This window comes from Caloenas nicobarica, chromosome 1 (genome assembly GCF_036013445.1).
Source record: "Caloenas nicobarica isolate bCalNic1 chromosome 1, bCalNic1.hap1, whole genome shotgun sequence".
Taxonomy (NCBI): domain Eukaryota; kingdom Metazoa; phylum Chordata; class Aves; order Columbiformes; family Columbidae; genus Caloenas; species Caloenas nicobarica.
Genome location: NC_088245.1, coordinates 68,706,893 through 68,720,366, shown reverse-complemented (window position 1 = coordinate 68,720,366; position 13,474 = coordinate 68,706,893). Strand labels below are relative to the sequence as shown.

General features: G+C 42.1%; 1 protein-coding gene across 1 annotated transcript in view; it reads left to right on the top strand.

Moving 5' to 3' along the window:
* Nucleotides 1–13,474, top strand: part of TMTC1 (transmembrane O-mannosyltransferase targeting cadherins 1) — a 148,996-nt gene that overhangs the window by 71,257 nt on the left and 64,265 nt on the right. The window contains exon 9 of the mRNA XM_065646514.1: nt 12,972–13,093. Within this exon, the coding sequence (XP_065502586.1) occupies nt 12,972–13,093 (122 nt within the window). The remainder of the gene's footprint in view (nt 1–12,971; nt 13,094–13,474) is intronic.

The following is a 13,474-nucleotide window of genomic DNA, read 5'->3' as shown; positions in this document are numbered from 1 at the left end:
GAGTTACAGGCTCTTCCATCTGCAGTTGTGTTGTGGAAGCTTCTTTAGGAAATGTGTTGGTAATCGTTTTTGAAATAGTGCAGAAATTTATCTTCCCAAACATACATCTCAATCAAAAGCATAGTAGGGGAGTAATGGCTTTTTAATATCTATGTTATGCTAAAACGTGCAGGTCATGTACACACTTGAGTTTGCCCTGGCAGTCTTCTCTGTACTCCTGAGAAGGGGATGGACAATGAATCAAACAGTTTGAGACTGCAAAGTCATTAATTTAGATTATACATTGACAAATGCTGTATGAGAAATATGGGAAAATACCCGATTAGGTATTCGCTAGTTCTACCTGCAGATTGTACATCATCTTGTGTTCCTCCTGCTTTCATTACTCACTGCTAGAGATATTCAGAAGTGTTTGTATTAGACCTAATCCTGTTCCCAGGGAATGATAAAATTCTCATTATCCTGGTACTGAACACTTCTGAAAAATCTTATCCCATGTTCTTTGAAGTTCAGGTTGTTTTTTATTTCTTCTCCTGTTGTTGGAATTCATACTATGTATAAGATTAAAGTTGTTGGTTTACTGGGAAAAAAAAAAATCTTCCAAAGACATTTTGTGTTATTTTCTTTTGGGTAAAACTATGATCCAGAAGGATATTTCAGAACACTTTGTGCATTAAAGGTCTAGATTTTACCACATTTTTATTCCTTCTTTCTTTTTTTTTTTTTTTTTCTTTAAGGAAAAACTATTCAGTCTGAGTTTATGAATACCACTATTTGATTTGAAACTGCAACTTGTAATGTTTTGTGAGAATAAGTTCACTGCTTTGCTCTTAACCACTGTTAATGTTGCATTAAGCAACATGAATTTCGCTGTCCAGGCATTTACTTAAAGGATGCTTTGAAATTCATCTTGTAGATTGCCTTGTGTTTATCCTTGAAAAGCCCAAACACAGAATAAATTGGATCCTAAGTGCTCTGGTTTTGTGTCTAACCCAAGTAAAACCAGAACCATCGTATTCTTGACAAAGCGCTCTAATCAGTCTCAGCTCACCAGCGAACCCACTGTAAGCATGAAACTGGTATTGGTTCCATTTGGGGTCAACCTGACATGCTTCCCCCAGCCTCAGGTACTATTAAATGTTCTGCTTTTCAGGAAATCTTAAATTTCTTGAAGCTATTTTCAATTTCATTTTTAGCGACTCTCATAACAACCCGTTTGTGATACTGCCATTAAGTGGTAAGAGGATGATTACGCTATGACGAGTAGTGTGAGTTATTGAGGAAAGCAAACAGTAGGAAGAGACGCATTTCCTGGAAGTAAATGATCCTGTTTGGCTTCAGACGCTCTCAGGAATGTCTTCTACAGTGAGGAGACAAAAGTTTAGGACACGTGAACTGCAGGCACAATTCGTTATGTTAGGCTTTTAAGAAAGCTTCTTTCCAAATTCAACAGCAGTGGCCTTTCATACAAAATTGCTCCCACCAAGACGGACCATCCTTCAGTCAAGCCCCAGACAGGCCACTTCTCATTATTTTGCAGCTTGTAGGCAGCATCAGATGCATCAGTTGATTTTTCATATTTCATAGAGTATAAGATGTCCAGCTTCCTTTTTGAAGCAAAGATGTAAAACTGTCTTAGCAGCCATTTGCTCTCCTTTTTCATTGCAAAGTCTAACCTAGAAGCAATAGCTTGCAATTTTTTAAGGGATGGTTTTAGAGCGAACAGACAAATAGTTCATGTGCCTTTCGTTGGAGTGTGTAGGTGTGCAGGGGTAAGAGAGGACGAAACCTCATATTCATTCTCATCGGCACTAACACTTTCTCCCTGCACAGAGAATGCAAAAGCTAGAAATGATTTTGGCGGAACTGAAGACATCTGTGTGGTGAGCACTGAACTGATTTTCAGTGGCAAGAGGCAGTGCGTGTGCATCCACAAAACAAGCTCACAGGAGACTCACAGAATATATTACATGGACTGTAATTAGCAAATGCATGTATTGGATTTCTGCCTTTGTTGCCACTGAATTTTAAACAGGGCTAATTTGTTGTTGACATTTGTGATTAGGGTAATAACCCTGTTGGCATGTATGTGTAATGCTGATAAAAGACATCTAAGGCACGAAGCTTGCTTGTTCCGTTTCATTGTGTGAACATTGTTACACCTCTGAACGAGAAGAAACAGTAACTGCTTTTCTTGAAACACATCTTTTACTAGATGAGGGGTTTTATGCTGAAAACTGCAGAAACAGAATGGGCAGCTCTCCAGTTTGTTATTGTTTGGAGAGAAAACCTTCCTCCTCGTCCTCCTCATGCACTTTCACTGTTGTCCTTCTTACATAATGAGGAAGTAATTTGAAAAGTTGCTTTGTTAATTCCTTGTCTATAACTTGCATTCACTGGGTTGTTTCATAGTTCGTTCTAATCCCTCTTGCTTGTTGGCCAAAGATCTCCTGTTCAGCAGGTCACCAAGAAGGACCTGCTGCTCTGCACAATGTTTAGGTGCACAGCCACGTTTGTCTCTTGCTGCAGCCATCCATATTGCCTGTGAAAATTAATGCGTTTCTTTAGGAGGCTTGATGGGAGTAAAGAAAAAGCCTGCTCCTTGGCACACCTCCCACTGGGAGCAAAGGACTTCGCTGTCATCTCTGGCCAAGATTTTTTCATGGTGACTGTTGTGGTGAAATTGCTGTACATCATTAAGGAGCTCTTTGAAACCTTTTGAGACTCGATTTTTCACTGTGCAGATGCCCAGTGAGTCACTGGTGGATCTCAAAATCCTCAGGTTCTGGTCAGCTCTTTTCAGTGAACTTCCTCACCCAGGCTGGCTGGGCTTTGAGTAGCGTACTGGGGATGTGACAAAGGCCGGGGATGCTATTGCAAACACCTGCATCCCAGATGAATAATAGTAGTTGGGGAAAAAAGGATGAGATTTGTTTATTGTTCATTTTCAAAGACCGCTTCAGCTGCAAGGAATGGAGCTGTTCTGCTTTGGGACTAGGTAGATTACAAAGGTATCAGTCAAATGGATGAAGCAGTCTCTTTTTGGTTGCCAAGCACACCAGTTACAGGGCCAGAGAAATAATCTGTCTGATGCTTCAAATGGCCACCAATGTACCCAAGGGCCTGTAGTGCTGCTTTTCTGTGCTGGAAGAAACAGTGAGCACCTGGTGAGCTAGAGAGAGGACAGCAATTCTGGGCATATCACCAGGATGACAGTTATTTCTTTGACATGTCATAGTAATTCAATGAGCATCAAAGCAAAACCCTTCAGGTGTTTGAAGAGCCAGTCTGCATGGTATTTTTAGGTTGCTGCTTAATTAGCAGTGTGATTAAAATGCGGCTTGTCCTGTAGTGGTAGCTGTGAACGTGTGTACAGAGCATATGATGGATCAGATTCCAGTTTCTATATGGCACCTGCTGTATGGAGGGCTGATAGTGAGAAAATTCGTGTGTGTGTGATGGGGTAATTTAGAGCAATGTGATCGGAAAAAGTAATTTGAAACAATAGCTTTTGTACCTGACTGGTCTGGGGGAGTTTATTGCACCTCCTACTGCTTGGCCCTCGTCTTGCATTTATGCTGATGACCAGTGCTACGGAAGTACCTTTTGGTGGTTCACAGCACCTTCTATGTGTTCAGCAGGAACACGTAATAATGGTGCGACAGATTCTTCATGTCTGAGGAGAGAGTGCTACTTATGTTTCATATCAGTTAAAAAAATCCTCTAAGATATATATTTTTAAAGAACATGCTTTGCTGCTGTGTGTGACATGGCTATGTATGGTACAGGAAGCTGTGATGGTTTTCAGGTTATATTCATTACATGCAACTGAGATATATATTATTATGCTGTTCTTATGCTGCAGTAGGTTTTTTTTTTACTTCAGGTCTAATTTTAAGGTAATGCTGCCTCTTTACATTTCTCTGCATAATGCTTCTTAGCCAAGACAAGGCATTTTATACCAAATTATTATGACTTTAATTCATGCTGTAATTGGCATAATATTGCCATTTATCCAGTGGTTTATATGTATGGATATCATCCAAGCCTATTCCTCAGTCACTCACAGACTGTATTTCTTAGCTGACAATGTTTAATACCATCGAGGAGAGGAATACATTTGTGTCTTCTCTTTGTGTGCATGTTTCTGTTGGTTTTGCTAGCACTCATTATGTGTATTCTGTCATGCTATTTATTTACTTTACCCTGCACCCCTGAGACCTTTGCCTCATTTCCCAGGTTTGGCATTTCATTAATAAATCGCAGCTCACGGACCTTTCTGGGGAACAATCGCCTTTTATAATATTTTACAGTAGTACTGGCACAGTAAGAAAGTGTGCCTAGCAAAATTCGTATGCCACAACGCTTCCCGAACAATACCTGCTTCAAAGGCATGGCAAGGTGAATAAGGCTATTTATCGACAGAGTCTATCTGACGAGCTGGAAACCACAGTCATTTTCATAAAAGGTCCATTTAAAATAAATCCTGCTTTCATTTTCCTGAGGGCCCACTTGAATTCCTTCCACTTAGAGAGAAGGTCAGGAGTGATGTTCTTAATCCTTAGCAGCGAGGGCTTTCTGTGCTGCTTCTGTTGTTAATGTTTGCTGCGGGGAGAGAGTAATAAGCCAGAAAGACTCTGTTTAGTGAAAGCCGGAGGGAGGGAGGATGGGGGGAGCTGCTTGCGGGCACCCTGCGTGTCTCGCTGGCCGTGTTTCTGCTCTGCCGAGTGCTGCAAGCACATCAGCTGTGGGTCCCCGGGGGGGTGGAAACAACACGAAAACCTTCCCAGGGCGCTTGCTGTGCCAGACGACAGGCTCAGGTGCAAGAAGAAACCTTCCTCAGTCTGTGTGCAATTGCCGTTCTGGGTTAAAAAAACCAACCAAGTGAAGTTATTAAAATACCTTTTGCATCAGATATTGTTTTTTTCCTTGGTAGATTTTTGAAATAACGTGTTTGGGGGGTGGTACTCTGAATAAATACAACCATAGCTGAAGTAGTTCTGATTTGTCCCACCATGAAGATATTCAGCATCTCACCAAATGGGCTCTTAGCTCCAGCAGGAGTTTGTCATGCTAGGTAGGTCATTTTCATAGGGGCACGTAGTTCTGCCATTTTCAGCATATTAACACAGAATTACTGTATTTTCAAAGATATTCTTTTTGTTTCTGCCATTTTCTTCTTCTGATTTGCGTTAATATTTCAAGACCCACTCAGAGCTGAAAGGTTTTGGAGTGGCATAATAGTAGGGGTGAGTAGGAGAGAGGAGGTGGGATGAGGACCAAGAAATTTACAGCTGGGGGAGATAATGATGCTCATTGTGGCTGCTTGGTCTTAGTTAAACATTAGGGTGCCAAGCCATTGCGTGATTTTTGTTACGATCCTCTTGTTCTGCATTACATTTTAGGAGAAAACTCACCATGAATGGATTGCTTTTCCAAAGATCACATTTGTATGTACTGCAAGCAGTGTGCATGTGTTTAAATTTTTCCTTTTTTTTTTTTTTTTCTTCCTCCCTCCTCCATGTAGTAAAGCAGCCTGCAGTCACAGAATGAAAGGGAAGAGCGAAAAACAACCACAAGGTCAAATTCTAATTCCTGGAGCAATTTTTTGACTTTCCTATTTCCTTTTGTAATGTTCCACTTCTCTTTCAAAGATGTATGTGCTCCTGCATCCTGCTCAGATCAGATTGTCAAGCGAAATTAGAGGCTGCAGAGATTAGGGGTTAGGAAAACTAGTTTATATCTCCAGGGAATTTTAGAAACCTGGGTAAGAAAGACTGTAAACATGCAGCTGAATGGATGGGTAGCTGAAGTCTACAGAGAAAAAGAAAGTAATAGATATCAAAATTTTACTTTAAGATACTAAAGTAAAAAGTGAAATATCAGTAGAATATACTTCTGTCCCCTGCTGTAGGTTATGGGATTGGGAAAGGGCTGTTTCTGCTTTTATTCCATAACTGAAAGTCTGATTTCTAGAGCTGTAGAGCATCCACAGTTCCCATTGATGTAAATGACGTTTTTAGGCACTTTCAGCATTTCTGAAAAATAGGCTGTTTTACCTAGTGATACAGACCAGGACTTGCTTCCTTCTGGAAACAGAAAGTGAATGATCTCATTAAGGTGGTCTGAGGAATGTGCCAAGGATTTCTCTTCACATAATCCTGCGTTAGGAAGCCAATGATACTTTCAGGGGTTTTGATTCAGTTTCTGGCTGGTGTATGTTTGCCTGTACACCAGTTCCTGAAGAGGTGCTGTTGGTGGTGAACTGGAAAGTCGTTTTTGTTGTTGCCAAATGCTCAAAATAGGATCAATGTGTCTGGTAATTAATAAAGTGTCAGCAGTGATGGTCTTTGGCCTATCTGTGAAGTATAAAATTAGCTTAATTCTGTTCAGTAGTAACTGTGGGTGCTTTTATCAGAACAAGATGATCACCAAGGAAAATGGAGTTATTTTAGGAAGACGGTGAGTTGCTAAGCCTGGCATTCAAGCAGCTGGCACTACTGAAGATGCTGATTTTTTGTTTTAATGAGGTGAAAGAATAAAACTCCTGATAAATTGTAGTGATTAGAGAATTCGTGGCTCTTTTTGTAGGAGCAAGCTGTTTAAGCTGAGTGTCTGAGCCAGATTTGAAGCTGGGCAGTTATGTTTTCCTTACCAAATGTTTGAGTTTTTCAGACCATCTGTTAACACCTGAATTTTGGCACCATTTGCTCAGAAGTGGTGGCACAGGCAGCAGAGGGAAACAGCCACAGCTCCATGGTGCCCTCCTGTTTGGCCACAGAAGATAAAGGTGTACATGTCCCATCCTGATTTCTGCTGGTGGCCTAAAGGAGACCATGCTGATGGTACCTGCAGCATGGTACAGCTCTGCCATGACCTGTCTGTGCCTGCAGCAGTGAGGTGGAACTTGGGAGCACCCCGTGCTTGCTTCTCCAGCTTCACATTAGCAGATTATTTTCCTGTGAAGGAATGAATCCCTAGGGTTGATTCCTGATTAGCTTAAGTTTGCTTTTTATCACGTTATGCATAAATGCAGAGTGCATTTGACATGCTTCTACACTGTCCCTTTTATCTTTTATACCGTGCATGTGTAAAGTTCAAGAGCAGATGTTTGCAGATCCTTAACTCTTGCCAGATGAAATGCTGCGGTGGTTTGGATCAGGCCGCTGAGGGGTCACGGTGCTGAGCTCCTTGTGGCTTCACGAGTGACTGGTGCAACAGGAACACGTGAATTAAGTTTGCGTGCAGTTTGCACAAATGGATGTTAGGAATAAACTGAAGAAGTGTAATCCTCGCTCTGTGGTCTGCAGACAGTCATGTAGCTTCTTTCAGTCTCTGTGTCTCTTTTCATAGATAATGCACTTACCTCCTAGGCCTGCAAGCGTTTGAAAATGTGTACTAGCAATCATTGCTTTTGTACAGCCATGCACTACCGACTTCCCTGGATACCAGCTTTTCTGCACTTACAGTCAGATGATCCAAGTATAACATCTCACTGGCTGCAATGGGCCATCCAGACCTCTCTGGCAGAGGGTGATTTATGCTTTTGGTAGGAAGGGAGTCTTCACTCCATGGAGCTGTTGGTTCTAAATGGTGGAGTGGTGACACTTGCCTCATTCTCAAAATAAACTCTTAGACAAAGAAATTAAACCCGTTCGATTGCCACCTTCCCATCAAGCAGGCAAGCATGTATAAACAGCTTCGGAAACATTCTAAGGTAGGACAGAAGGGAATTTGCTTGGACTTCTTTGCCCAGCTGCTGTCTTCCCAGAGGTGCAACTTTGTCCAGCCAGGAGGAAGTTTGTCCTCACAGCTCCACTTCTCAATGCCTCAGCCCTTGAAGGTGCCTGGGGTTGTGAACATAAGTCCTGCCATCACGGTGTGAGGCTTAATGGATCTGGCACCTCAGGTGATGCTTTCTCAATGGGAAACGCAGGGAATTCACAGTGGGCTTATGCAAGTCCATAGTTTATGACAGATACGTCAAAGTAGTCTGCATCCCTGCTGTGCTGGTACTTTGTGGGCTCTGGGTTGTCGAAGGCTTGTGATTTAACAGTAGTCAGCAAGAATATGTCTTATATGTAACACGAGAAGATCTCTTTCCGTTGTAAACTCCAGGCTTTCTTCCTTTTCCCCCAAATTGCCAGGGAAGCAATTTTTGAGATTTATTGCTGTGTTGATGGATTTTGGCCTTGGAGTGATTCTTTGCTATTTTGTTTGAGATAGTGTAACAATTTTTTGCCTTGCCTTTGGGAGAAGAATTGGTGTTTTTTAGTTCTTTGATAAATCTATGAAAAGTAGCAGGTTAAAAAAAATCCCATCTTTATTAGTGGTTTGTTATTGTTTTTTGTTACAATATAATGAAGGCCTTATTGTAATTAAAGGTGGATGTGAATTTGAAAACCCTCACCAAACGATTTGCTATAAGGAATGTTATTTTGATGTGAAGTTGGCTTGTCTTTAACGAAAGGAATCATTCTAAGGTTAATTCAAAGGTGCATTTTTTTTCCCCAGAAACCTCCGTGACAGGAAGATGTTTTATATTTCCAAAAGAAAGCACTATCTTTAAGGTGAAAAGAGATGTCTCCCTGTAAAAGGAATGAAGTGATCTATAATTTCTAGTCCTAGCTTTTTTATTTTAAGGAAAAAGGAAGTCAAAATTGCCTGCTACTCTTTAAAAGCTCCTGGCACCTGGAAGATGCTGGTTCTGCCACTTTTAGCTCAGCTATCTCTTGAGTGGAATCACATGACTAGAGTAGTTAAACCAAATAAATGGTCCTGATACTTTTTTTCCCTGAAAAATGTAACAAGCTACAGTTTGGTGGATTTTATGTATTAATTTATCTGTTTATTTATTTAAAAAACGTGTGGAGGGCACCTGCTATGGTTTGTGTTGGATGAAGATCATGCTGTCCCCTGTTCGTGCAGCCTTACAGTACCATTCCCTGACGTTCTTGCACCATTCTGTCCTGCTTGTCTACTCTTCTATAAATCTATCAGCCCCTCCAGGGGAAGGAGGAATAAAAGGTGAATCTGCTAAGTAAATCTTGATAGGGGAAAAAAAAATAAAGGAGAATATAGCGTCTTATGAGTCTCGTGCTTTTAGGTTATCACCTGTGGTACACACAATCCTTTCAACACATTGTGGTTGTGTTTCTGTCCTTTTTTCTGTTCTCTCTGAGCTGCCTAGGTGAGCAGAGGTTAGCCCTTGCTGGGGGGGCAGGGACAAGTAGCTCTGCTGTGCCTCGAGCCCTCGCGAGGCTGGGATAGAAGAACGTGCAGCTCTTTGGTCAGGGCAAAGGCCAGCTTTCACAGAATCACAGAATGGTTGGGGTTGGAAGGGACCTCTGGAGATCATCTAGTCCAACCCGCCTGCTAAAGCAGGTTCACCCAGAGCAGATCACACAAGAACGTGTCCAGGTGGGGTTTGAATGTCTCCAGAGAAGGAGACTCCACAACCTCTCTGGGCAGCCTGTTCCAGGGCTCTGGCATCCTCAAAGTAAAGAAGTTTCTCCTCATATTCAGGTGGAACCTCCTGTGCTTCAGTCTGTGCCCGTTGCATCTCATCCTATCGTTGGGCACCACTGAAAGGAATCCGGTCCCATCCTCTTGACGCTCCCCTGTGAGATATTTATAAACATTGATGAGATCCCCCCAGTATCTGATCAGTCAGTAGGACTTGTTTAGGGATGTGCAAAATAAGATCTGGCTGTGAATAGGGTAACTTTTTCCTCCAGTATAAATTCTGAACTACGGGCAGCTGATGATTTAGGAATTGCTTGTGCCAGAGGCTTAATCCAGAACATCTAGTTAATGGCCACTGATGAGTTTCAGATGACCAGCAGCCCCCCCTGCTCCTCCTGCCCACAGGCTCTCCCCAGCTGCAGGGCCAAAATGTCCAATACATGAAGTGCCTGTACAAGTTTTGGGACAGTCAATGGCTGGGTAGAGGAGAGACACTCAAACTGAGCTCTGGAGTGACCGTAGCACAAGCTCGGCAGTTTGACCTGCCGGTTTGCAGGCAGGACCATGCATAGAGCAAAATCAGCTGAAGCCTGGGCCTCCAAGGACTGGCTCTTCACAAAAGCCTCTGTGTGATCCAAACGCTTTAAAGAGGATGCTGCCAGATGTTTGTTGTTTCAGAAATAAGTAGCACCATGGAGGGCTCTGATACTCCATGAGGCTGGTTCATGCTGCTGGGCTCCCGTTTCTGAGGGACTAAGCTGGCAGCCTTCCACCGCCTTAGTCTAGAGCTGTGACTTGTGGTGGTAGAAAGGGCACACAACGCCATTTTTTCCTTCAGCTGAGCTCATTGCCACATTTTCCTCTTTCTCATCTGATGTACAGGCTTTATTTGTCTTTCTCCAGCATTCCGTTTCCTTTGCTTATCTGCAATGCTGCAGCCTCGAATAACACGATGTCCTTCCTAGAGATGTAAACTAGAGGTTGCTTTCCCAATTATTGATTTAATGAACAGCAACTGGAGAAATATTTGATAGCTGGTTCATTTGAAACCGAGAGCATATCCTGGGGACAGAGAACATTTTATATATTAGCAGTGCACTCCTTTTGGTACAAGATGATTTCTTGTGCCTTTGGGTCTTTGTTGTGAAACCCCTGGGGTAGAGTAGTGGCAGCAAATGGGCACTGTAATTAGGCCAGACAAGGTGAGAAGGGAAGAGAGTGTCAAATGGCAAGGAGAGAAATGGATATGAATATGTCCCAAGCTGGCTGGGAGGGAAGTTGGATTTCAGCTAGGACTGATATTTTGCATCTAGACTTGAGAAATCATTTTTATCTTTTTTTTTTTTTCTTTCTATTCAATTTTCTATTGTAATTACAAGCCAAAATGACCATTACCAGGCACTTCTGCTCTCATTGGCTTTATGGATTGGTGGGAATAATGTATTTTTGGTGCTGTTGTGACTGCAAGAAGGCACTGATAACTGCAATTACAAGATGCTGAAAAAGTGGATAATATAACAGGTGATGGTGGAACTGTTTGAAGCAGGTATTTGTAAAGAAGTCAGGAGACATGAATTCTGCTCGCTCCGCTCTCTGCCTTCTGTTTTGTCTTTGAGCCAGGGGAAGCCAGTGCACTTTTTTGTGATCGTGTGGTTCAGCTCCTGTGAAGCAACATCAGAGCCTTGTAACATGTACTCTTGCATTTGTATCCATAGAAAATGCTCATTGTCTGTCCGACACAATAAGATCATGGAATCACAGAATCGCTTTGATTGGAAGAGACACTCAGGGTCATAGAGTCCAACCGTAACCTAACCCTGGCACTAAACCATGTTCCTAAGAACCTCGTCTAAACACCTTTTAAACACCTCCAGGGATGGTGACTCCACCACTTCCCTGGGCAGCCTGTTCCAATGCCTGACAACCCCTTCCATGAAGTATTTTTTCCTAATATCGAATCTAAACCTCCCCTGGTGCAACTTAAGGCCATTTCCTCTTGTCCTATCACTTGCTACTTGGGAGAAGAGACCAACACCCTCCATGCTACAACCTCCTTTCAGGTAGTTGCAGACAGCGATCAGGTCTCCCCTCAGCCTCCTTTTCTCCAGGCTAAACAGCCCCAGTTCACTCAGCTGCTCCTCATCAGACTTGTGCTCCAGGCCCCTCACCAGCTTTGTTGCCCTTCTCTGAACTCTCTCTAGTACCTCAGTGTCCTTCTTATGATGAGGGGCCCAAGATGATGATTTTAATACTGGGGTTTCTAGATTTCAGCCACTGCCTAGGCCAGTGGCAACCGGTGTCACAATCTCTAGCTGGGCAAAAGCAAGACAGGTTGTTCTGCTCAGCACGGCATCGTCGACTGAGCTCCTCTACTCAAAAATCTTGTTCAACATTTCTAAATTTAGATCACTCTAATAAAGGGAAGCCAATTTCCTCTCCAAAGTTGAGAAATCACCCACAACAATTAGGAAGTGCTGCAACCATTAAGTGATTTTGGTTGTATCTGTTTCTAAGTGTGACGAAGGTTCTCCCAAAGGCTGCAGAAGGGCTCTGCAGAGGCAGCATCGTCGCAGGGCAGGGACGCACAGATGTCTGCCTGGGTGATTTAACAGACCTAATGCTATGCTTCTCTTAGCCTGATGTTAATCTTTGAGATCATCAGCAGAAAGCATGAGCTGATTCACCATCTTGGGGTGAAATCTGAAATTCAGCTTGCCCAAGGAAGCTTGGGTCCCTCTGTGGCAGGAGCAGTGGCTGCTCTTGATCACAGTGTCCTGAGATGCTTTGCTGGCCATGCAGCAGTTGTTTCCTGCTGCATGTGGCAATTTGAATTCTCCTCAAAGAGTGAGCCAATGTTTAAGTGAGCTCAAGTGAAAGACGTTAATTTTAACATATAGCACGTCTCAAATTTCCAACTCTGAGTATGGAGACCTCCTATGTGAAAGTATCATTTCAAGTTTAGATCTTGCCTCGAAAGGGATAAAGTGACTGCATTAATGTGCCGTTTGTGGCTAGTTTTCTTTACACGAAACGTGACTGCACAGCTTTTTTCTCAGTTATAAGCATTTAGGATTTGAGCACAGCGGTCTGTGTGTATGTGATATGCGTTTGTGTATTTACATACAGCCACACTGATACACGTGCTAATATATACGTTCACACTATTATATATTTATGTATTACCAATATGGGGTATATCTTAAGTACTATCTATGCCATCTCAAGAGAGCTGCATACAATAGAGCTGACCTTGGAAAATATACCAAGGGTAATAATACACACTGTGGTCAGTGTTTATGTGCTTTCTGGGCATATCCAAAGCACAGACAGTATGTAATATGGAAGAATAGTGTCTTGGAATAATTTATTCTAAATGCAAAACATATCCAGCGTTAATCTAAGTTGCTTATTTTATGAATAAGAATCTCAAAAGGAAAGGGGAAAGTTAGTGGTGAATGAAGTTGGACTTTTTTAGTTGATATTTGTTTAATTTTGTATTATTGCAGAAACTGGAACACAAAGAAGTTTTGGTTGGCTTGTTGTTCCTGGTTTTCCCATTCATCCCAGCCAGCAACCTCTTCTTCAGGGTGGGATTTGTGGTGGCAGAGCGAGTCCTTTACATGCCGAGGTAACTATTGCAATTGAATTCCTTTCTAATGAGACCACCATCCCATTTTCTAAAAGCAGACGTAATTGCTTCTTCCCTTATACAATACTTCAAACATTATATTGCTATTCTTTGCCTTCCAGTTTTGGCATGATAGCATGAGAGATTTTGTAGTCATTTGAGAGCAAATTTCTTGGCAGGAGCAAAGCTACCCTATATATATATATATATTTTTTTTTTTTTTTTTAACACAGACTTTTTGGTATGCTTGAAATAGCTCAATACAGAGATGAGGTGTTATTTCTTGAGGATTGTTCTCCAAGACTCTTTCTCTTGGTATTACGATGGATTATCAACTTAAGTTGTCCAGTGTCTTTACCTAATGAGCAATATCTGAAAAGT